At 39.2% G+C, this 22,608-nt stretch overlaps 3 protein-coding genes across 4 annotated transcripts; 1 reads left to right on the plus strand and 2 right to left on the minus strand.

The window, feature by feature from the left end:
- Nucleotides 1–223: 223 nt before the first annotated feature.
- Nucleotides 224–13,182, plus strand: angel1 (angel homolog 1 (Drosophila)). Of its 2 annotated transcripts, XM_042501056.1 has the most exons (11): nt 224–302; nt 1,851–2,744; nt 2,864–3,081; nt 4,045–4,114; nt 4,198–4,640; nt 5,350–5,491; nt 5,612–5,722; nt 5,817–5,850; nt 6,321–6,484; nt 6,578–6,778; nt 13,095–13,182. In XM_042501056.1, exons 1-10 carry the CDS (start codon nt 236–238, stop codon nt 6,736–6,738), a joined length of 2,304 nt encoding a protein of 767 aa, XP_042356990.1. In that variant the 5' UTR covers nt 224–235; the 3' UTR covers nt 6,739–6,778; nt 13,095–13,182. The 2 variants fall into 2 exon arrangements, with proteins under 2 accessions (XP_042356990.1, XP_042356989.1); XM_042501055.1 differs by lacking the exon at nt 13,095–13,182 and having other exon boundaries at nt 6,578–7,159.
- Nucleotides 10,424–16,933, minus strand: vash1 (vasohibin 1). The gene is made up of 7 exons (XM_042501057.1): nt 16,043–16,933; nt 14,943–15,031; nt 14,123–14,179; nt 13,694–13,768; nt 13,112–13,493; nt 12,462–12,571; nt 10,424–11,904 (listed from the first exon to the last, which is right to left on the minus strand). The coding sequence occupies exons 1-7, from the start codon at nt 16,262–16,264 to the stop codon at nt 11,832–11,834; spliced, it is 1,008 nt and encodes a 335-aa protein (XP_042356991.1). The 5' UTR covers nt 16,265–16,933; the 3' UTR covers nt 10,424–11,831.
- Nucleotides 16,934–19,992: 3,059 nt separating this feature from the next.
- Nucleotides 19,993–22,581, minus strand: fcf1 (FCF1 rRNA-processing protein). Its single transcript, XM_042500372.1, has 8 exons — nt 22,503–22,581; nt 21,788–21,852; nt 21,527–21,598; nt 21,286–21,434; nt 21,100–21,172; nt 20,922–21,009; nt 20,590–20,684; nt 19,993–20,442 (listed from the first exon to the last, which is right to left on the minus strand). The coding sequence occupies exons 1-8, from the start codon at nt 22,503–22,505 to the stop codon at nt 20,394–20,396; spliced, it is 594 nt and encodes a 197-aa protein (XP_042356306.1). The 5' UTR covers nt 22,506–22,581; the 3' UTR covers nt 19,993–20,393.
- Between the last annotated feature and the right edge of the window lie 27 nt (nt 22,582–22,608).

Raw genomic sequence — 22,608 nt, forward strand, 5'->3', positions numbered from 1 at the left:
TTATTATTATTATTATTATTATTATTATTATTATTATCATTATTATCTTCCTATTTAGAATGTTGTATATATTTTTTTTTCTTATTATCAGATTATGACAAATTGAGAAAAAAAAGAAAGAAAAAAAATAGACATCCATAAGGAAACCTCACCAGTGACATTTGGTTTGCGACCCCTAACCTTTTGCACCATCACCAACTCCATACCGCGCATGCGCTGACCTCAGAAGAGAAACATGATTGGCAGTCTGTTATATTTTGCGCTCTACCCACTATCACGGTACCTTACCGGTCGACCCTCAGGTAAATCATATTGCTCGTTTGCAAAGTGTCTGTGTTTAGATGTGTCAGTGTCTCTTTGTGCATCTCAGTCGCTGGCTGCTAGGAGCTAACGGCTGCTAATGTTAAATATAGGTCGCAGCTGACTGAGCAGTATGTCTCCACGTTTGTTGGCGCAAGCGATAGTATTTTGGCTAAAACTCGGTGTGACACTTTTCCTCTGGTTCCCCGGTGTGAGCTAATGATTCCCTCTTTGTAAGATTTGAATTTTGTGTTACATCTGTTTAGCTAACTTTAACTTTAGCCGATGGAGGAGTGTGTTAGCTTGCACCTGTTTTTTGTTTTTTTTTAGCTTGCACTTTCTAGACGTCCCTCATGACGTCACAGCGTCCCCACGTGTGTCTGTTTTGCTGTGTAGTTTATGTTCAGAAAGACACAAGGCATATAACGCTGACTGTCATTTTGGCAAAAATTAAAGCTGTACTTTACCCTCAAAATGATTTGTGAAGAAAAGTTGTTTTTCTCACATGCTTCCATGGTAAACATGTTGATGTATTGATTGGGGACCATGTTTAACAAGAGCAAACTATATCAAAACATCCGGAAACAAACTCACACAACTCAAACAGTATATTTTAAAGTCTCATTCATCCAGTCGTATGCTCAGCATTTCACAAACACTTAGTGCTTAAGTATGTAAGTATGTGCATAAGTACATTACTAACTAAGTGCTCAAATACTGTTCAAATTCGGGGTCCTTTTACTGTACTTGAGTGTTTGAATCTCATGCCCCTTTCTACTTTTACTCGACCTCATTTCAGAGGGAAATATTATACTTTTTACTCTGCTAGAGTTGTTTGATAACTCAAGTTACTACTGACTTTACAAAGAGAGATTTTTGCCTACAAACCATATGGATCTCTGCAAGTGCTGCTGTCAAGGGTTGAGAAATTAATTGGCTATGATATATATGATGACTTGCTGCTTTTCCTTTCATTTATATTAGATTTATTGAACACTTCAAAATTATCTGCAGAGTATTTTTACTTTTAATACCTAAATACATTTTCCTGAATGTACTTACATGCTTTTACTTAACATTTTCAGCACAGGAGTTTTACAAGTAACATTAGTATTTTTGAAGTTTGGTATAGTACTTTTACTTAAGTAAAGGATTTGCATGCTTTGCAACCACTGAACACATGCATTTTCACTAAAAAACCTTAGTATTGGAGTCTAGCTTTAAAGATAGCTACTTTTACTCATTGCATTTTGAACTGTAAGGTTTTAGCCAAAATGCATGTGTTTGGGGAGTGTTGAGCATACAGTTGGATAAATGAGACTTGGATTATACTGGATGAGTTGTGAGAGAGTTTGTTAACAGATGTTTTGCTGTGTTAAGCGTGGTCCCCAATAGATGAATAAATCACGTTCACGGTGTTTAATGTGGAGGCATGCAAATAGTCATTTTGTGGATGAAGTATTCCTTTAATGACACATGCTTAAGCATTTGGTGTGTTTCAGCTTATTATTAAGGCAACACTGTTTTCTAAAAATAATCTTGTTTTATAGAGGCCTCAAAGAAGGGTCTCCCTCCTGCAGAGGTTAATGGCAAGGCAGTGTGGGATGGTGGTGCTGTCACAACCAGAAGCTTCACCCAGTCTCAGAATACCATGCTGGACCAGCGGCTCAGCCCACGCAGTGGGACGAAGGGAGAAACGAAAGAAAGGATGAAAGAACCAAGCCCAGAAAAGGGGGACGATACAAGGCGTGGTACAGACAAAGAACAGCTAATGGCTGTCCTGCACGAAGAAACAAACAATGATGTTGCCTCAAAGATGAGTGAGGAGCAATCTGCAGTGAAGGAGAAAGAAGCTATGACGAGCAATGGACAGCAGCAAGACAAAGTGGAAGCTCTCAATCAAGACGACAGGGAAATAATTATTCACCAAGAAGTATTACACATGAAGCAAAACCCAGAAGATGGAGGTGTTTTTCAAACGGAGGACATTAGTTCAGAGACAGCTGTTGGGGCACAGTTACAGTGCCTGCAGGCGGAGGACAACAATCAAGAAACCACCAGTCCAGTGCAAGAACAATTCAAGCTACCAAGTTTGGGAGAGCCAGCAACCCCAGCTGCGCCAAGCATACAAGAGAGCACCCATCCAGTACAGGAACAAACACAGACACAAAGCCTGGAAGAGTCAATAAGTCCATCTGAGGTTACTGAGTGCTGGGATGAATATATGGCTTCAGCTGTTGATGACATGCACGGTTCTGAGCTGGTGTTTTCCTCCCTCCTCACCAACATTCAAAGTCAGCTTAAGCTCAGCGGGCAGCATGATGCACAAACTGGCTGGCACTTCCCTGCAGGACCTGGCCTTGCAGAAGAAGTGCAATGTCCACTGTGGCAATTTCCCTCTGTGAGCTATTACCCTGAAGTAGAGCCAACGGTGCCATTTGAAGGTGAGAATCTGAAATCTCCCTGTGCTGGAAGAGTTTCATTTTTCATCTGTCTAAACTCACTAGAGGGTTAATATCCAGCTGTTAATTTGCACTGACTTGTACATTTGTTTTGCACACAGTAATGTGGAGAGTGTGGGAGGAGATGGATGAGAGTGCCACTGCAGCAGAGCCATTCACGAAGGCCTCGATGGACTTCACTGTGATGTCCTACAACATCCTCGCTCAGGACCTTCTGGAGACTAACTGGGAGCTGTACACACACTGCCCCCCAGAGGTCATTGACTGGAGCTACCGCTGCAGCCTCCTACTAGAAGAAATACAGAAATGGGAACCAGACGTGAGTCAACTGTATCAAAATAGACTGTGCATTTGGCTTTTGTTTCAGTCTTATATGCAAACTATATAAATTTTACAGGGTTCCCACAGTCCTGGAAAACCTGAAAAAAAAGTAATGTAATTTCACAGTCACATTTTCCAGGCTGGGTAAAGTCATGGAAATCGTAAAAGTCATTAAAACCTTAATGAAAAATAATAGAAATGTGTTATGTGTAACAAATTAAATTACATTAATGTAACATAACGGTGAATTTATTGCCTGTGCCTTACAACAAAAAGAAGCTTTAACATGCGTTGACGTGTGACAACGTTCATTTTAAGGAAGAGACGGAACCCTCCATCCCTTACGTCTGTACACGTCACACATTTGCCCAGGGGTTTGAAAGGGATACATACATATTTTTTTATTATTATTTTTTAAATATGGAAAATGTAAAAATTTCCAGCAATTTTCTTTCTTTTTTTTCCTCAAAATGTATTTTTAAACGAAACCACAGGTATGGAAGGCATATTTTGTTTTAAAAAAATTCAGAGATTTTTTTTCTCTTTATTTTAACTTCATTTAAACTTTTCATAAAAAACTAAAAAAGGCCCTTTTTATTTATCTATTTATTTTTAAGAAAAACAGGTTTGGATTGCATGCTTTTTTCTTTTTCTTAAATCCCCCAAATCACACAGCTTATCACAGCCAGGAACTGTAAAAACACAAATTATTTTTGGATTTTCAAATTTTTGATGGTCCTTGAATATATGTGGGAAGCCTGAATTATGTATAATGAGAGTTTAAATCTCATGTATTTGACAAATTAATGGGCAAGTGGTTCATGGAAAAAAAATCTTTGAGGTCCTTGAAAAGTCATGGAAAAGTGTTGAAATTGTATCCATAAAAATGTGTGGTAACCCTGAGTTAAATCAAAATCTTTTGGCGTCCGCTAATGAATTGTGCGTCTCCTCTTGTATGTAGATTCTGTGTCTCCAGGAAGTTCAGGAGAATCACTACAATGAACACCTGTGTCCAGTCCTGTCTCAGATGGGTAAGTCGTCTGAGAAGATACAGTGGAACGATCATATTGGATATTATGACAAAGGTATGACATACTGTATGTTGTCGCTCCAGGCTACACCTGTGTATACAAGCAACGTACAGGGGCCAAAACAGATGGCTGTGCTACATGCTATCGTAGCAGTCGCTTCTCTGAGGTATCCGTCACCACGCTGGAGTTCTTCAGGCCTGAGACGAAGCTGCTGGACCGGCACAATGTGGCCATTGTTCTATTGCTTCAACCAGCGGTCATTCAGGGGTCGGAGATCAAGGCGAAGGGCCCACCCCTCTGCGTGGCCAACACCCACCTGCTCTTCAACCCCAGGAGGGGTGATGTAAAGCTGGCTCAGCTGGCCATAATGCTGGCAGAAATTGACAGCGTTGTCAAGTCCTGTAAGGCCAAAGGCGAACACTGTAACCTTATATTATGTGGGGACTTTAATTCTGTCCCCAACATGCCTCTGTACCAGCTGATCACCACCGGCGAGCTCTTTTTCCAGGGTCTACCAGCATGGATGGTGAGACTGAAAAACTGCAGCAAACAACTGAGTATAAATGCTTCTCCAGGGTTCAGTGTTAATGTTTATTCTCAGGTTTCATGGCCAGAAATCTACCTGCCTCAGTTCACTTTTTACTTGCCTCTATACAAATGGTTTTATTTATTGGCAGTCATCTAATAATAATAACAAAGACTCAAGTTAATTGCAATCTGACGATTTTCAGAAACTTTACAACCCTGTTTTTACTGCATTGCTTTCAAACTTGTGGCAAACTGGGCAGTACATAGTTGGAGTTTCACCCACATCATCTAACTTCACTCAGCTAGCTCCAGCTTCCAGTATAACTGAAATGTTCACTTGCACTTCATCTCATAAACTTTGTCTTTACATGCAGCCTTTTTGCATTTGTCCATTCGGACAAATGCAACTCCTAACAGAGATGAGAATGAAGCATGATGGCTCACTCCTTAGCTAATTTTATCCTCAGCTCAAGGAAAAACAATGTGTTAATCCTTTTTTTACCAGGCAAATGAGTTGCTAAATGTACTATTCTGAGGTGGCATTTCACTTGCTGCTGGCAATCAGGCAGTCGCTTTTAATGAGCCCTCTCCTACATGACAGCCTGTGGACTTGTTTGGAATAGCTATACTAGACTCTTCAGGTTTTCTGCCATCATGCTTGCAGGCATTACCTCTGTAACGATGTATTCATTCATCACGTCCAACAGATATCAGGTCAAGAGGATCTGTCACACAAAGCTCATAGTCACAGACTGTTTGCCCCCCTGTGGCCCAGCTGTTTGGGAATCACTGACAGCTGCCAGTACACTTCTGTCAAGGAGATATCGAAGAGCCAGAGTCCAAAATCAGGTCAGCATCTGACGTCACAGCATGTTATTTTTGTAATCTGTATCCATGGAGTTTAAGTCTTTTGTGTTTCATTTCCTCTCTCACTTCACTTTGCATCCTTTATTTGTTCTTCTTGCGTAGGTACAGGTCAGTACAGCCACGAGTTCATGCTGCAGCTGCGCTTCTGTCCAGCTGCATGTGTCCGTCCTCTGGACTTAGAGCTGATCCCTGGCGTGACTGATGCCGTACCAGGTAGAATACAAAAACAACAACGTACCATTTTCCTAACCTGATTTTCTTACCCTAATGGTTAGATTATCGGGTTCTGCTGTCTCTTTTTGCACAGATGCTTCAAGGGGAGATCAGCCTCATGATAAAAGGTAAGTTTAAGTTGAGTTTCCGTCCCTGTTTACACTTGATTTTATGTGTTTCTGTGATTCAAACGCAAGTGGACAGCTGACAATCACACCTGTATTTATCATGCGTCTCCAGCTGATCACTTGTTTTCAGATTTTACTGCTGCCTATGTCCCTTACCCCAGAAGGTCAGTGGGCCCCGTGCACTGTTAAGAGGGGATGTAACGGTATTGATAATAGCCACAATATTAAAAAATAATGCACATATGATGATAATATTACAATTATCAAGCGCCTCTTAAATCATTTCCGTTTGTTTCGATTCTCACTTTGTGTTCTTTCCCTGATGCTGCATTTTAAGTTAAATTGTGCTTTTTGTATGCTTTTGTACTATTATGTATAGAGCCTTTTCTGCACCTCTATATAAAGGGTGAGGAAAGGCTCAGTTATGTAGAATTAAGATGCGATTTTTAGTCATAAGTTTTGTCTCACAGGTTCAGACACACTATCAGTCACCGGTTAGATCTGGAGTCGGTCTACAAACACACTCTTCCAGGCTTTGGCAGACCAGAAGTCACAACACTGCAGTTCGAAGCGGGAGTTACTGTCGACTACATCTTCTACAGCCCAAGACGCATCTTAAGCTGCGATCAAAGTGGTACGGGACAACATGACACAACTGCAGTTTTGCAGCTCTTAGTGAATTTGCTTCTATAGATAACGTATCTGTTGTTTTTTTTCTTTTCTTCAGCTGGTGGTGACTTTGTGAATCAAGGTCTGAAGCTGATTGGTTCTCTGTCCCTTCTGTCAGAGGATGTTATCATGTCAATGAGCGGTCTGCCTAATCATGTATTCCCCTCTGACCATCTCAGTCTTCTGGCCAAATTTCAGCTGGACCTGAACGCAGCATAATGTGAACGAAGACTGGGTGAGCTAAAAGTGATGTCAGACGGTGAGCGACTTTCCATTCAAATGATTCAGCGCACATTCTGCGCACATTTTGTTTTGTTTTTTTTGTCAGTCTTAACATCATTACCGGTGGTTTACTCCTGGCATTAAAGGATCACAGTTTTCTCACTGATTATAAGTTATGTTGTTGTTCAAAAGAGACAGGAAAAATAATATGAGCCAGTATTTCAGTGTTGTTTTCGTCAGATAAATAATGCAGAGCTACGACTGAGATATGACAAATCTTATTAATGCCGTAATGGTTCATTTATAAACTGCAGGCAATGATTGCTTTAATTCTTACTGGTGTGATAATGCACCAACCTGTTCATCTGTTCTTTTCAATTTATTTTGAACCTAATTTTACAATGACAATTAGATTGTCATTTATAAGTCAGTTCTATTTTTTCAGATGGTAAAAATATTGAATAAATATTTTCCATTAATTTGCGTCTCCGTCGTGATTTTCGCTCTTTAATCCATTACAGAAAGTACAAAGTCTGCCTCCAGGCATTTATAGCTCTTCCCTGGATTTATAATGTAGCACTGTTAAATGCATTCAGTCCTCCAGTCGGGTGTGTGGCTCCCTGTGTATCCTGCTCTGTCTAGTGCTGAGAGTGTGACCTGAATGTTGGCTCTGCCCCTCCCATCCCACTACACTGAGGCACTCAGTTTGTCAGGACGAAGATGTCTGTGTATGCATGTGTGTCTGGTTGATGCATGAATGAATAATTCATGCAGATAGTTGAGTGTTCATGCATGACGGGGCTCAGCAAGAGAGCTTTGTATTATGTGTTGGCTATAAAATGTCCGCAGAGGTGATTACCATCAGTTACCATCAGTAGGACGTCTTGCAGTCGCTCCTCACTCATTCTTGTCAGTGCACATTCTGAATATATTTACTATATAACACAATTGTGCATGACTTGAAAAGTTTAATTTGTTGACAAATCAAAATGTGTCCGTCTTCCCCCCTGCAGCATCAAATGCATGCAAGTAAATGAAGTAGGTCAGTATTTTTTTTTCTACCAAAATAGGTCATTATGCCTTCTGTTTCTGTATCTTACAAACACTGCCGGACAAGATGTTTGACATCTGGAATCTACTGGAAGGGAGGAGAGGGATTTGTTTATCTTCATCATGACTTCTATCTCTTCATAATTCACCAAGGCTACTGCCACAACATTAACAAACGTGTTTTAAGGAGCTCACTCGCACAAATCTAACTACTCTCACACGTATGTTCAGGGTTCACACAGTCATGGAATTCGACAATCTTGTTTCACAGACCTGGAAAAGTGATGGAAATAGTAAAATCCTTAATTTTTCAAAAAGTCTTATTTTGTTTTGCGTATTGAAATTATTTGTCATAGTAATCTAACATAAATAACCTCCCGTGTAGTGTAAGATAATGGTAGATTTATTTTCTGTAGCTTTTGACGTAACATAGCCCCAATATGCTCTGATGTGGACGTTTTGTTAACCATCACTTCATTTTCTCTCTTCGTGTCTCACTCCATGCATGTCAGCTAGCTGAAATTATGTTAATGATGATGTGAATAGAATTTAAATCTGATGGTGGATAAGGCAATTCAAGTGGGGCAAGGAAAAAAATATGTTATGCGAGCATGATTTGAAATGTGGGGTCGTCAGTCCCCAAGTGCCATACCTATGCTCCAGATTGAGCAATTGACTTGGGCAGCCTGGGGCATTCAGTTGTCACTCAGAGCACCAGTGCGCACTCAGGTTTTGTTTTAACTGCTTTGAAAGTTGAGCATGGTAGTAAAAAGGCAAGGAGTAGGGATAATAACGATTGAGCGACGATCGATTGAATCGTGAAGCATTTGAAAAGACAGCCATCGTTGCATGTGGAAGAGCACAGCGGTGACATTGGAAAATGACCCATGATTCAGTTATATTTGATGTGTGTTGTATCTTTAGGCCTCTCCTTTTTTTATGTTTCATAGGCTCTGCAATGCTGTCAGAGAATATGCAACATGCAACATTGAAGTGAGCTTTGACTGAGGAAGCAGTGTTAGTGTTAGCAAAGTTTTTATGTTTTTTTGTTGTTTTAGTTTGTTTATTTGTTTTAGAGCCTGAATAATCAATTAATCGATTCTTTATGTTACCAGTGATCGATTAAGGAATTTGCTTACAACTTGCAACCCTTAAACCCTTTAAAACAAATCAACCAGTGAGCCAACCAAACTGTTGGATTCAGCTTCCCCGCTCTGAGAGCTCAACCACTCTATGTACACAGACTGCCTATAATAATGTAATGAACATTTTAGTTTTTAGTTTTAGTTCATTTTTAAACAATTAAAAACTGCATAAAATCAACAATAACAAAAGCGGAAAAAAAAAACCAAACCCCTAAATTAACATTTCACAGTAAAATACAATAAAATAAATAATTAAACATCATGAATTAAATGTAATGATGATTTCCTTTTTAAATTTTTTTAAAGATCATGAGCTCTTAATAAGGTGTACTTTATCCTTCCATATCTGTACATTGCGATATCTACAGGAATACTGACCGTGTTTTGTTTTGAAAAACAGAAGGTGAAGCTGATCGACCCGTCTAGTATTATGTCAATGAATCTGTGAATTAAATAAAAAGAAACTGCTAAAGTAAGACAGTATAGAAAACGGTTAAAACTTATTTATATATCAACACATTTGGAGTGAAATGTACTATACAATTCAGATTGTGTTAAATGGGATAAATGTTAGAACGAGTCCTTGAAAAGTCATAAAACGTTTTGAAATTTTGTCAGTGAAAATATGTTGGAACCGTGTATATGGTTTTACAGAAGTATATGTAACATCAAGCTGATTTTACCACACATGCACATGCCTTTCAGAGTTACATTACTGGCCCATGTGAAAGTGGTTCCTTGCTGACTGCGTTTCATTGAATGCGGCTGCCATTAAGACTTATCAACTGATTGCTGAGCTGGACTTACATCCATCCACTTGGGGATCCATTAAACGGCAGGATCCCTGAACATGAGCACACATGCTGCCAGTGCACTACAGCTATTATTTATGACTGCAGCAAACACAGGCTGCACCTAAACAATATGACACATGGAATTCTTACAGCAAACAATGTCTGTCTTTTGTCTGCACTGTTTCTCCTCCCAGATATTCTGAGATCTAGAAGGTGAACAACATCTCCCACTTGGCTTTACCGACTGTTTTAATTCACTGTTTTGCTGCACACAGAGGCTTCCCTTTTAAGGAGTTGTTGGCATTAAGTTTCCTTTGTGTAAACCTAACAGAAAGTGTTAAGAGATCTCCCAAGCCTGCTCTCGTCATCATTTGCCTTGGTGCCAAAAGCTGCCCTTCAACTGAGGACACCCTGTGCTCAGTTTGAACTATTGGTCAGCAGAAAACTGGCGCCATTCCCTGCCTGACACCGGGCCTGCCTGACAACTAATTACAGAGTACTTACTGATTAATCGCTGGATTTTTTTAGACCAAGCCTGGTTAAATAAGGACAAGGCAATTAAATGCATAATCATGAATTATCACAAAACTGAATCAGAAAAGAAAATGGTGTTGCCACTTTGATTTTTTTATTGTGATCCTGTAAATCAACAGTCTTTTGGTAAAAAAAAAAAAAAACAATTGTGTTATAGAGCACTGAAATGAAAATGGACAACATCTACTGTACATGTAAAAATGTTGGCTGTGGCAACATATTCAAAACAGTGTGGCAAATTGGTCTACTGGTGATCACCAACACTGAAGTAAGTATAAAATGACAGAATTTCCAATAAAAAATAAAATACAAAATGCAGATAAAAGTGCTGTAAACAAACGTCTTCTTTACACCTTAACTCAAGTGGAAGTTGCACCACTTAAGGCAAGTTAAACATTGGATAAAGTTGCTACAAATAAAAGTTAGAAACAATGTATATATAAAGCAGTGATACAGTACATTTAAACTGACTTGTCGGTACTTTACATCCACATTAAATGCAGAAAAGGTCAGTCAGCTGCGTTGCTGTTAGTCACCCTGACAATTGTCTAGTTTTAGATTAAGTAGCCAGTATGATTTGAGGTTACAAAGATAAACCTGGTTCTCTGGTACCATGAGCGAGGTATCTCACTGAGGACTACACATAGGGGCATAGCCCATAATGAGATAGCAAGTGAATGAAAGAGAACCGGGGTTGCCTTTGTAACCTAAAGTTATTCTGGCTGCTGAATCTAATCTGTTTTTCATATGGTCACTCCACAGATGCGTTCACACTTAAATATACTTTTGTATATCATGTATGCAATCCCATACTCAGTCCCCAATAAGGTAAATAGCATGCTAAATGTGCTAGCATCTGGATATTAGATGTCAAAAAACTGTCACACAGCCAAGCAAGTTTGCCTTCAGTGTTTTGGAAGAGCAGAGATTACACTGCTTTGTGTTTAGTTAGACGACAAGAATGATGGGCTGGATATAAAAAAAGTCGTCTCTTTGAGTTTTCATACAAGGCACGAGGGTCGTGGTTTGCAAACTAGTCACTACACAAGCAGTTGCTGCCCAGCAGAGCCTAAGTGGATTTACAATTACATTACATGTATTTGCACACTTACAGTACGACGATACAGATTGCAGACGAGCCTTAAGAGCTTTTGTTGAACCTAATAACACCACAGAAACATATGATATGTCCAGTAGCACATTTACACTGAGTGGAGGTCTCGCCCAGTACCAGGGAGGAATCATATTTCTCCTTGTGTTCACCAAATTCTGCAGTTATTTAAAAATGTTTACAAAGTACCGCACTTTTATCCCCTTCTTTATATAATTTGGGAACATTGCCAGCACCAATTACTATACACAGTAACTGCTCCAGAAAAAAGCCTCGGACAACATAGATGAATTGAAGCTGAATGAGGCGTTTGTTTTGACAGGAAAAGTTGCTGGTGACCTATTCAGCATTGTGTCCTGTGAATAGGCCGAAGTGTACAAAGAATTGAGCCTTAGAGTGAAACAAGTGTGTGGTACCTTGTGACTTTACAAGCTTAGAAAGCTAAAAAACTTTTTATCAGACTCGAATCTGGTATCCATTCATGTCTGCAGTCGATTTTTGATCCAAAACCTTCTTCTCTCCGGAGGGACTGCAACAAAGCAGATTACAAATATGTTAGTTTTATTCTCTAAGGGACAGTTTTTGTTTTTTTCATATCCTGACCATCCCCAGAGCTACAAATATTTTCCCTTGAGTCTCCCTGAGTGACTGGGTGAAAATCTATTACCTGCCCTCCACCATAAACAAACATATTTCACAGTTTTTGGCTGCGATAGATGGTGTGATTTTGGAGATGTTTAAAGAAAATACGCCTTGATAACACACTGGCAGATTTGGGGTTCTGGTGGTATTTAATATAAGTACAAAATACAACCATTTAAAGTTGAAAATCTTTTCCCCAAGCCAAATCAAAAAACATAACTCCCTCCCCAGTGCTTAAAAGATTATCTGAAGTGCCTTCCCTGTTTTGCACTACCCCCTCTTCTCTTATAAATAACAAACAGTCCCAAATAGGAAACTGTGACTATTTCATAAAGTACTTCTCCTTTGCTGTTTATCATGAGACAGTCAGAATTTTTTGACTAAAACCTTTCGCAATAGTGACTAGGGTGACTTATTTTTAGTGAAGCATATGATTAATCATACCGTCTCTCAACACGGCTGATCCTGCGTATGGGGCTGCCCGGTCCTCTGAGGGGTGAACCCATGCTGTTTCTCCTGTCTTTGGTGGGAGAAGGTGGTGCAGGCTTTCCTATCTGCGAAAAAATCACACACAAGAACATGTCAATAAGCATCACTTTACAACAACACACTTTAGTGAGTCAGCTATGTGTAATGTCCTTGCTGCACAAGGTGAGTTCCCTTATCAGTGGCTTAAATCTGTCTTTATTTTTACTGTGCGGAGCACTCACTGTAAGAGATCAGCTATTAATGGCTTGAGTCGGCCATGCATGAAGCACAGCGGGGCAAATTCAAGCCATCACATTAGTTTTATTATACACAGAGCTCAGCATCAAGGCTGCCTTCATCACGTTAGCATCAGAGGTGATGAGAGAGCATCGTTTGAGAGAAATTGCTCCTCAAACGACGGGTCAGCTCGGTGTCACTGTGCATGAAGAGGCAGCACGTCAAAAGAAATCTAATAAGAAGGGCAGTCGCTCTGCTGGAGACACATTATGTTTATCATCACTGTCTTAAGTCCTGCGTATGCACCATTAGCTTGTACTGGTGTCAGCAGCAAACTTTTAACATTTGTCATTTGCTTCTGTACTCTTGCAGAAACCACTCCGTTGTACCTTGAGCCTCATGTCTCGAGTGTGTCTCTCCAGCTCCTTCCGTAGCTCCTCCTTGGTTAGCTTGTCTACGTCTATTATCGAGTGTTTCCATTCTATCTGCTCCACGCTGTGAGGGTCGTGGGACACATACTGGCCAATCCTGACCTTGCGCAGGGTGTGCCAGTAGCCCCTGTAGGCTCCTTCGTATTCTTGCACCAAGTCCATCAGTGTCCGGAACTCCAGGGGCTTGAACATGAGGTCCTCCCTCCGGCTGATGCCCAGCGCACCAAAGCGTCCCCCGCTGTGGACTCCCAGCACAATGTGATGGAAGTGGTTCCCTGAGAACTGAGACTGAAAGCTGAGGGGGAAGCGCTCCACACCTGGCATGCTGTTGGTGAGGTAACTGTAAGAAGGTGGGTCAAGGAAACGGCGGCTTGGAAAGAAAATGTACAATAATCGTCCAAAAAAAATTAACAAATCACATATGGCCAGTGCATATTAAAAAAAATCTGTCAGCCCCTATTGCAATCAAACATACAATACAATTGGAAGAAATAATTGCATGAATGTGTCATGTAAAATAAGCTGCAGCTTTAAAGATACATCCCCAGGATCACCGCCTCCAGGCATTTGATTGGCAGAGCCTCCCTCGTCATCTCTTTAGCAATGTCCATCAACCTGTTGTTAACAACAATGGAACAAGACAGCAACATGTTTAATGGTTGACTACAAATGACACACACTGGTCTTGAACAAAAACATTTTCCATGAGCCGGGGAAACAAAATTTGCACGGCTAAATCAAATAAAGCAAGGTCAGTCAAAGTGTTCCAGGCCTCCTCCGGCTGCTTGACGTTAGTTTCTACTCACAAAATCCTGCAGCTGATCCACACAAATCATGAGGCCGTAACAACACAGGCTAAACCATTAGAAATCAACAAACATCATCACTGACATCATGTGACTGCAGCCTTAAACATCTGTGGGTCTATCACCGATGATCAGTCTTGGATAAAACATGAAATGTGCTTACGCAGTAAGAGGCCGGCTCTTCTTAATTTCAAAAAACTGTGTTCCCGTGTGATTGTACCTGTAGGACAGTTAAGATCAAACCATAACAGAGCAAAATGCTTTGAGAGAGTACAAGAGACAAGCATTTATAGTGCTTTGTGATATTCATAGGTTGTTGATTAATTATGGATGAATTGTGTCTCGGACTGGAAATCAAGCTTAATATAGAATAGAGTATCTACAGCGGCCTACTTTCTCATGTTTGTCCCATATTTATCAAAGTGTGCCAAAACAGTGGGTCAGTGGGATTAAGAAAAGGTACATTTTATGTACATACATTTAAAGGGGAACTTCGCCCATTTTTTAAATTCATGCATGTTATTCCTATGGTCTATGACAGTCAAAAATTATTAATGAACATGAACAACTCTCCCAAATCCAAAAAACTAGAGTGCTAAAACTCAAATTTGTGATATCATAGGGTATGAAGTCTGGAGCTGCTTAATAGACAATTAATTGGAAAATATGTTATGATGACAATGAGAGCAGCCAGGGGAATGTGATGAGTATATGGGTACATTTTCATTTCAATGTTTTCGGGGGCGTTGCAGCTGAAATTTGAACTTGTGAATTCTCTTTTACCTCTCAGTAAAAACAGAACACGCTGGCCACGGAAATAATATATTGTAATTCTTGTTTTAGGTGGTGTTCCCCTTTAAGAAGGTTCAAAATATATCTTTCCAACTAGAAATAATATATTGTCAAAAACAAAATGTGTTTAAATACACTTGATAATTACTCTTGACCAACCAGCCAGTTATACCAACTTAGTCAAAGGATACTGCAATTCCCTGATGTATTTCTGTATGGCTTCCAGGCGCTGTGGGACAGTGGTGGTTGGCTGGTATGTAGGCACACTCGGTATTGGAATCTGCGGGACAGAGCATCCAAACAACTGCATTATCAGTGTACAATCCCAATATTCATGGAAGCTGGGGAATGTGGTATTGTGTGATCTCAGTGCTCTTTTCTATTTAGCACACTAATGGAAAGATCATCTTAACTGCTCTTTAACTACTCTCATAAGAAATGAATGCAAAAATACCGTTCTTTGTGTCAAATCTCCAGCATGCAAATGTATTGTGCAGGGCAGACTGGACAAACACTACTGTAATAAAAAGTGGAGTATTTTAAGAAGGCTTGGGCAGTATGTAATATTTCATACCTTCATGAAATTTCACCGGGCTATATGTGACAGTCTAAATGTGCTACTAACTTTTCAGACTAACATATACACAATAGAAACCCACAACATGTTAAGAAAAGTAATATTCTCACACCTATTTTCCTTATTAAATGGAGAAACACAACTGTACACATTTTGAATTCAACTTTCTCTTGTTCACGGAGTACTGATGAGACGTTATTGTCTCTCCCAACTCATCGTGAAACACACTTCATTCAAACTTGACAGAAACAAAATAAAACTCACCCAAACCATCTAGTTATAAGTCCACTGTTCCAACAATCAAAATAAATCCTTAATTCACCAAGTTAGATCTGGTGTCAGTTCAGCTGCCTGTTCCACCAGTAGAGACCAGAGACTGAGCTCTGATGGTGCCTGCTGTGCACTAAATACAATGAGTTAAATAGAAAAAGGAGCACCTGTACTTATGGTAGTATTTAAAAACATACCTTCACAATATCTCAGTACCCCGGTATAGCTTTATACCATGATACCGCCCACGCCTTATTTCAGTTTAATTTAGTGGCACATTTATCAGTCATGTGGGACTGCATAGTAATACTGTAACTCAACATTTTCCCACAACACATAAGTGCAAAATGTTTCTCCCCAATTTGCAAGTTTCTCCTGCATAGTGTGAAGTGCGCCTGTTACTCCTGCCATGTATAACCAGCTGCAACTATTCAAACACCTTACCTTGGGCAGGTCAGTGACACCCCGGATCTCCTTCCCCAAAGTTTCACCGGTGGGATGTATTCGAGCCACATGGCGCCACATCCTCTCCCAAGTCTCCTCATCCACCGGGAGGCCTCCTCTGTTCACATAGAAAGGTACCCCTCCATCCCTCAACTCTTCCTCCCCTTCATCCTCCTGCTCCTCATCTCTCTGCTCTACTGAGTCCACGGTGGCCCTCAGCATCCCTCCTCCAACAGAAAGTCCAGGCACAAAAAATGTCTAGACTGATGCCTTGGGCCTTTCACTGGTTAATCTGCTTGCAGGTTTAAGTATGTTCCCACAACAGATGGCCGACTCATGACATCAAGCAGCTTGAACCACAAATAACTCAATAAAATGTCAATGCAGTGGAGTCTTAAAGGTGATCTGCTGTAATGAAACTCACCCCTGTGGTTGGAGCATCAATGATTTCACCAGGGAAGTATAAAAAGAAAATCCTTTTTGGGATAAAGAATGACTTTGCAGCTCTTTGGTCAGACCTAGAAGACTGTAGGCCATTCAACAATCACACATTCATGTAAATAAATAAATTAAGACACTATGGTAATTTAGCTTTTAGACGTGTATCCCATTTTAAAGTCCCTCAACAAGCAAGCCCGCCAATGTAACGTTATCACGGCACGTTAAGAGGATTGACTCTGCAGACAACAAAGTATTAGAAATGACTAATTCCCTGCACCGTTAGAGGTCATTCACACCACAGATATCCGGCAGAAATCAGTGCTGTTGTACAATCCCATCACCTCGACACTCCCCAAACGTCCGCTTCATCTCCGTCTCACCGAATCATCCCGTTCTTACTGAGCCGGTTCATTGTTCCTGCAGCAGCAGCAGATGCTCCCGGTTCAGACTGCGGGTTGGATTCACGTCCAACGAGCCGCTCAGACACTCCCAGACCTCCGTCTTCTGCGCATGCGCCGCGCTCAGCGGATGATCTCAGGCGTGACAAATGCTGCGTTTAGGTGCTTTCCGAAACGTGTTAATCTGAGATATACTGGTCATATAGTCACTTAATTAAGTGCTTTTGGTTAGTCTTAAAACGCACTATTTTTGTGTTGGACCCTGAGCAAATTGGTGAATTTTCTGTTTTTTAAAAAGAAAAAAAATGGGAAAAGGCAGTCAGCAACTTGGTAAGAAATGTTCCACAAATTGCAAGAAATAGGTACATTAAATTTATTTTTCTTAAAGGGGCTAGAAAAAAATTCTATTGAAAACTGTATTTATAATTATCATAATTACATATTTAAAATTACACATCTATTACATTTTAAGCACTCTTTCCAAGTACGGTTTGCCTTGTTTTTTCCCCCTTTTTTTTAGTTGTATCTTTTTCTTTTTTAGTTATTTATTATTTTTCTCCACTTTTCAGGTTATTTTCTTCTACTGTTCACTAATTTCTTTCTCATTTTTAGGTCATATCTTCTTTAACTACTCATTGCCCTCTTCCCAAGTTTTTAAAAGAAATCAAGCAGATTTTCTTTGGTTTCAAAGGGTTAAATACTTTAATCAAGCGCTATAGTGCTTAGTGCTGTGGTGAAATGATTAAGATTTATTTCAGACATTTCTTAATGAATATAAAATTCAAATGAAAATCAACTTTATTTCCAGAGCACTTGTATACAAGGGATGCAGCTCAAAGTGCTTCGCAATAAAAAAGAAAAATGCAACACAAAAGTAAAAAGCAAAAATATAAAAAGTAAAGGTTAAAAAAAAATTATAGGGGCTTGTTGGAATAATGAAAGTGACAGAACTGCAATGATAATTATTAGAAGATTTGCATGAATGAAAAGCCAGACTAAATAAATAGGTTTTCAGCTGTTGTTTAAAAACGGTCACCGAGCCCACATCTCTTTTATTTTTTAAAAAGGTGATTCATATTTTTGGGGCATATTTAACAAAAGCTGTGTGTGTATAAATGTGTCTATTTAAGAATTTCAGAATCTTATTTCAGAAGATCTGAGAGCTTGTGAAGGATTATAGAACGACAGCAATGCTGCAATGTAGGCCATTAAGAGCTTCAAATGGACCTAGATATGCACTCGTATAGTGCTTTGCTCGTCTAGTCCTTTTTTCTGTCTTTTTTTTTTGACCACTCAAGGTGCTTTCACACTACCAGTGACATTCACCTGTTCACACACACATTCATACACTGGTATGATTATGCTGGTGTAACATTTAACCCAGGATTCCCAAGGTTATCAGACACCTAAATTTAATATTATTAAAATGTTTCAATGGATGATGTGGGACAAATCATCTTTTCTTTTTTAAAGAAATCTTATTCGAGTGTGGTGAGGTGCTCCTCTTTTCCACTTTGTCAATGTAATCATGTAGCGCTGTTGAAATAGCTGCAGGTCTCCCTCCTCCCAAACCACTCCCCTAATCAAACTCAGATTATATGCTGCCCTTGCTGGCAGAACTCAGTCATTTGGCTTCCTCCTTGGCTGTGGCTGGTGGATGTGGTGTAACAGGTAGGTGATTAAACGTCATACGGACAATCAAACAGTTTCCCTGTACATGTAGTAACCTGTTCTTTGTTGAAAGCACATTTTGCTTGAAGAATACCCTGTTGTCCTGCTTACCTTTGGTGATTCTGTGTAAATGCCCCTTACCAGAGGTGGTGAGTAGGGTCCCACAGTGCACATTTTAGACAGCATAGTTAACCCTATTCATTTTGCTTTTCTTTTCTTTCAGTTAAACTGCTGTTTTGTTTTGTTTTGTTTACAATTTAACTATAACTATTGTTTTGCACTTTGTTTGGCTTTTTATGTTGGTTAGCCTTATAGTTTTGTTAAGTTTATATATATTTTGTTATTAAACCAACTGGGTTTTTCTCATTGTTTTGTATTATTCTTTGCCTTCACTGTGTCACACGTTGCAAGTGGCCTTGGCTCACATTCCGTAGTTAAGCTCAGGTTGGACTGCATTTTATTCAATTTGTGTTTTTAGATTTTGTATTCAGGCCTTTTTAGATAAACTGCTTTAGTGGTATTTTTAATTCCCCTCATAAGTATGTCTAACTTTTTCCTTTCCTCCCCAGCAGCTGCAGACCATGGGCATGTCTTTATTTTTCACTAATTCAATAAAATATTTGGTTTATTTTGCTAACACGTCTCTGTCCTTGTTTCAGTTACGAGTCTGTGTGCCTTTGATCCTAATTTTCAACATAATTTCGGATTAGAAATAAGGTGGGGTTGTTGGTTCTCCTTCCTATTTCTACTCCCTTGCCCCCTCACCACACTAGCATTGCAGGTAAGCATAATGGTTAGTATGTATGTGGTCTGTGCAGAGGTAGGTTTTTATGTAGGAACATGCTTATTGTAGCAAGGAGGTTAATATTAAATTTGCCATTTAAAAAAAATGCAAGTATAGAGTAAGAAGATAGTGGGTTTGGTAGTAAATTTAAAGATTAAAATCATTTACGGCAACTCATTTTGGCAAAGAAATTAAAAGCTGGACAATGCCTTTTTAAGGCCCAATATTAAGAAAATAAAACTCAAGACAATTTACCTGACCTGCAGACACCCTGTTAACCTCTGCCTGTGTTTTCCATAGTACACCTCCATTAACTGCATTGTAGTTTAAAAATAAATTTAAAAAAAAATAAAGAAAGCAATAACAAACATTTGCACTAAATTAAAAAACTCAAAAGACAATTAGGGTAGACACAACTGTGTAAAATATTAACCCCAAAGTGCTCTAGGTTATGTCCCATAGTAAAATATTGTCACATGGCAAAAAAACAGTGTAAAAATATTAATTAGAAATTACTCTACAGTATCATTACCATTGTAAATTTGCACCTTTGCTCATATAGCAAACATGCGTCTACACTAGCAGTTCTCATACTGGGGGGACTAGAGCCACTTCAGGTGGGCCGTGAATGACCAGAGGAAAATAGAAAATGAAACTAAGTTGAATAAATGATTTTATTAAATAAGCAAATTTGTTGATGCTATCATGCTGTCCTTTTTGTTTACTAAAATTCAATACAGATCATTTACTTGCTCCCCAGAGTTTTGATGATTTAAGAAATGTGGGGCGCATGGCAGAAAAAACAATCTGAAGAATTTCTCTACACATTGGGAAAACTGACTGGAGTCTAAAGACATAGGCATTGCAACACTTTATTTATTCTTGTAACAAAATGTTTTGTGAGATCAACAAAACTTAAAAAAAAAAGTAATTTGCAGTTCGATCAAACACAATCCACTCTCACCAAACCACAAAACATAATATTTTTGATATAGATGAAGGAAAATAATTAACAGGAAATTTGTCTATTTACAGGCCTAGCTCAGTTGTAGAAATATTAAAACCTTGGAGCACCATAGTCATCTGGCATCCGTTCAATATTGTACCTGCAGGGATAAAATAAAATGGTCAGTATAGCCGTATTTATGATGAAGATGGTGCGAAGTCCAGAATAAAATGTCCTATTTTATTCAAGTAAACCACACATATAAAAAGCTGCCAAATGTTTAAAGCAAAAGTTGGAATAGTGTTACCTGTGGTTTGAGATGTACATGATGGGTACTCCGGGGATCTTCCTGACTCTTCTCTTTAGATCTCTGTCCACAGTGGCCAGGATGTAACACTTGTGCTGTGGAAATATATTGTATATATCTACCCTTGAGTGCCAAAACATGACTTACATTTACCAACTATAATAATATGATTTCATTGTTAACAATTACACCTGTGCATTTCATACAGTGACAAGCCCAAATGTCTGCGTGAAAAAGGCCCACCACTCAGCATACTGCAATGTTCACCATGAGGTGAACACTGACAGTATCATGTGTATATATAGCACCCACTGAGTATTAAAACATATTACCTGTGTTACCCTTTGGACTAAACAGTCGTCGGCATATGTTCCCTTGTGTGTGCACGGCAGGCGATCAAACCTTGGATCCTTGGCTATCCTGCAAAGAAAAAAAAGTGAGAAATTTACAAATAGCATAAAGAAACAGAATTCATGCTCCCAGTGCAATTTTATACTCAGCAGCTTGTACCTGAGTGCGACTCTGTACTTCATTCCAAGCTTTTCGATCTCAGCCATCACACAGTCAGTGATACATGGGATACCTGGATTGGATGAAATTGCAAGGGAAAATATAAAGTTATGAATCATTATACATTATATTTGGCTGGAAAAAAGTTATTCTCATTTCCATTAACCACTTGGCAAAACTGCTTACATTTTGCGTAGAGACAATCCATCATAGACTGAACAATGTCCAGTTTGGCCTTGATGGAGAAGTTGATGAAATTGGTGTCGACTAGAATGTGGTACGGTGGACCAAGCTGAGTATTGTACTGGAAGAACAGGCATGATGGGTACTTTGTCCTATACAAAAAGTTAAAAAAAAAATCAAATTAAGGAGCTGTCCACCACAAGTATTTCATTAACTTATTCAAGTTTTAATGTGGCCAACTTACACTTCTCTCTCCTTGAGCTCCGAGGGATCCTTCTTCTTTTTCTGTTTTGCTTTAGCACGGTCTTTCTCTTTTCTGCAAAACACAGAAGGCAAGTGCTTGGCAAAGAACTTTGAGAGCCACACTTAACTTTTGTTTCTGTTTTCTTGAGATTGTATGCAAGTCAAGACTTAGCTGGTTTAATAAAATGGACAGAGCTTACAAAAAGGTAACTAAAACAAGGGTGACTTTGACTAGAAAACAGAGCACATATTAAAAACTCACATTCTGTTATCTTTAAGACTGATCATTCTCTTCATGGCAGCAAACTTCCTTGTTTTCTGCTTCCCCTACATTCAACAAGTTAAAACACAGAGAAATCAGTTATAACAAAGACAATATACTGAGAAGGCATCGCTGAAATGTTTACTGGAGGATTTAAGGCCACCTCACAAAATCCCCAAAATCCAAGTAAGAACATAAAAACATACATACTACAAACATAATATAGGACCTTTTAAGCGAACTGATAACTACAATGTCTAACAGATTGACATTCAATTATAAAAAAAAAACATACCAGAAAATTATTACTTATCATTACTGAGCTGAGTTAACGTACATAGCTACAACAATTACAAAACAAACACTGAATTTATTAGCTAAACACTTAAAAAGTTAATGTAAACCCAGGCTACATACATGGATGTCACTTTTTATGGAGATCACTGCCGATTGATGTTCAATAATATTGTGACCCAAGTCTTTAGACTGATATTTGTAAATATATATATTTATACGAATATTCCCTTCAACAGCTGACGTTGTGAGCTTAGCTGATGTTAGGCGCTAGGCTAGCTAAATTAGCTCCGTGGGTTGCCTGCCAAAGAAGCTTCAATGCCAAATTAATGATTACTGTTAAACAAAGTAGTGCCATTTAGCGCAAAACATTAATCCAGGCAGCCGTCGTGTAGCTGCGACATAGTCAAAGATTACATACCATGCTTTAAATATGAGATCTTTGTAGCTGTGTGAAACTCGCTCCCCTTCCCCTCGTGTATGGATGCGATTACTGGTGACGTAATCAAAAATCGACACTGTTTCTG

The sequence above is a fragment of the Plectropomus leopardus genome, chromosome 14 (assembly GCF_008729295.1).
Source record: "Plectropomus leopardus isolate mb chromosome 14, YSFRI_Pleo_2.0, whole genome shotgun sequence".
Lineage (NCBI taxonomy): Eukaryota > Metazoa > Chordata > Actinopteri > Perciformes > Serranidae > Plectropomus > Plectropomus leopardus.

Coding starts and splice junctions, on each gene's coding strand:
- angel1 (XM_042501056.1), top strand. CDS start 236: ATGATTGGCAGTCTGTTATATTTTGCGCTCTACCCACTATCACGGTAC. Junction 4,115..4,197: donor TCCAGTCCTGTCTCAGATGG/GTAAGTCGTCTG, acceptor TTGTCGCTCCAG/GCTACACCTGTGTATACAAG. Junction 4,641..5,349: donor AGGGTCTACCAGCATGGATG/GTGAGACTGAAA, acceptor CACGTCCAACAG/ATATCAGGTCAAGAGGATCT.
- fcf1 (XM_042500372.1), bottom strand. Junction 21,599..21,787: donor AGTCTTAAAGATAACAGAAT/GTGAGTTTTTAA, acceptor TGTGTTTTGCAG/AAAAGAGAAAGACCGTGCTA. Junction 21,010..21,099: donor AAGTACAGAGTCGCACTCAG/GTACAAGCTGCT, acceptor TTTTCTTTGCAG/GATAGCCAAGGATCCAAGGT.
- vash1 (XM_042501057.1), bottom strand. CDS start 16,264: ATGCTGAGGGCCACCGTGGACTCAGTAGAGCAGAGAGATGAGGAGCAG. Junction 13,494..13,693: donor GAGGCGGTGATCCTGGGGAT/GTATCTTTAAAG, acceptor ACCTTCTTACAG/TTACCTCACCAACAGCATGC. Junction 12,572..13,111: donor CTCGAGACATGAGGCTCAAG/GTACAACGGAGT, acceptor ATTTTTTCGCAG/ATAGGAAAGCCTGCACCACC.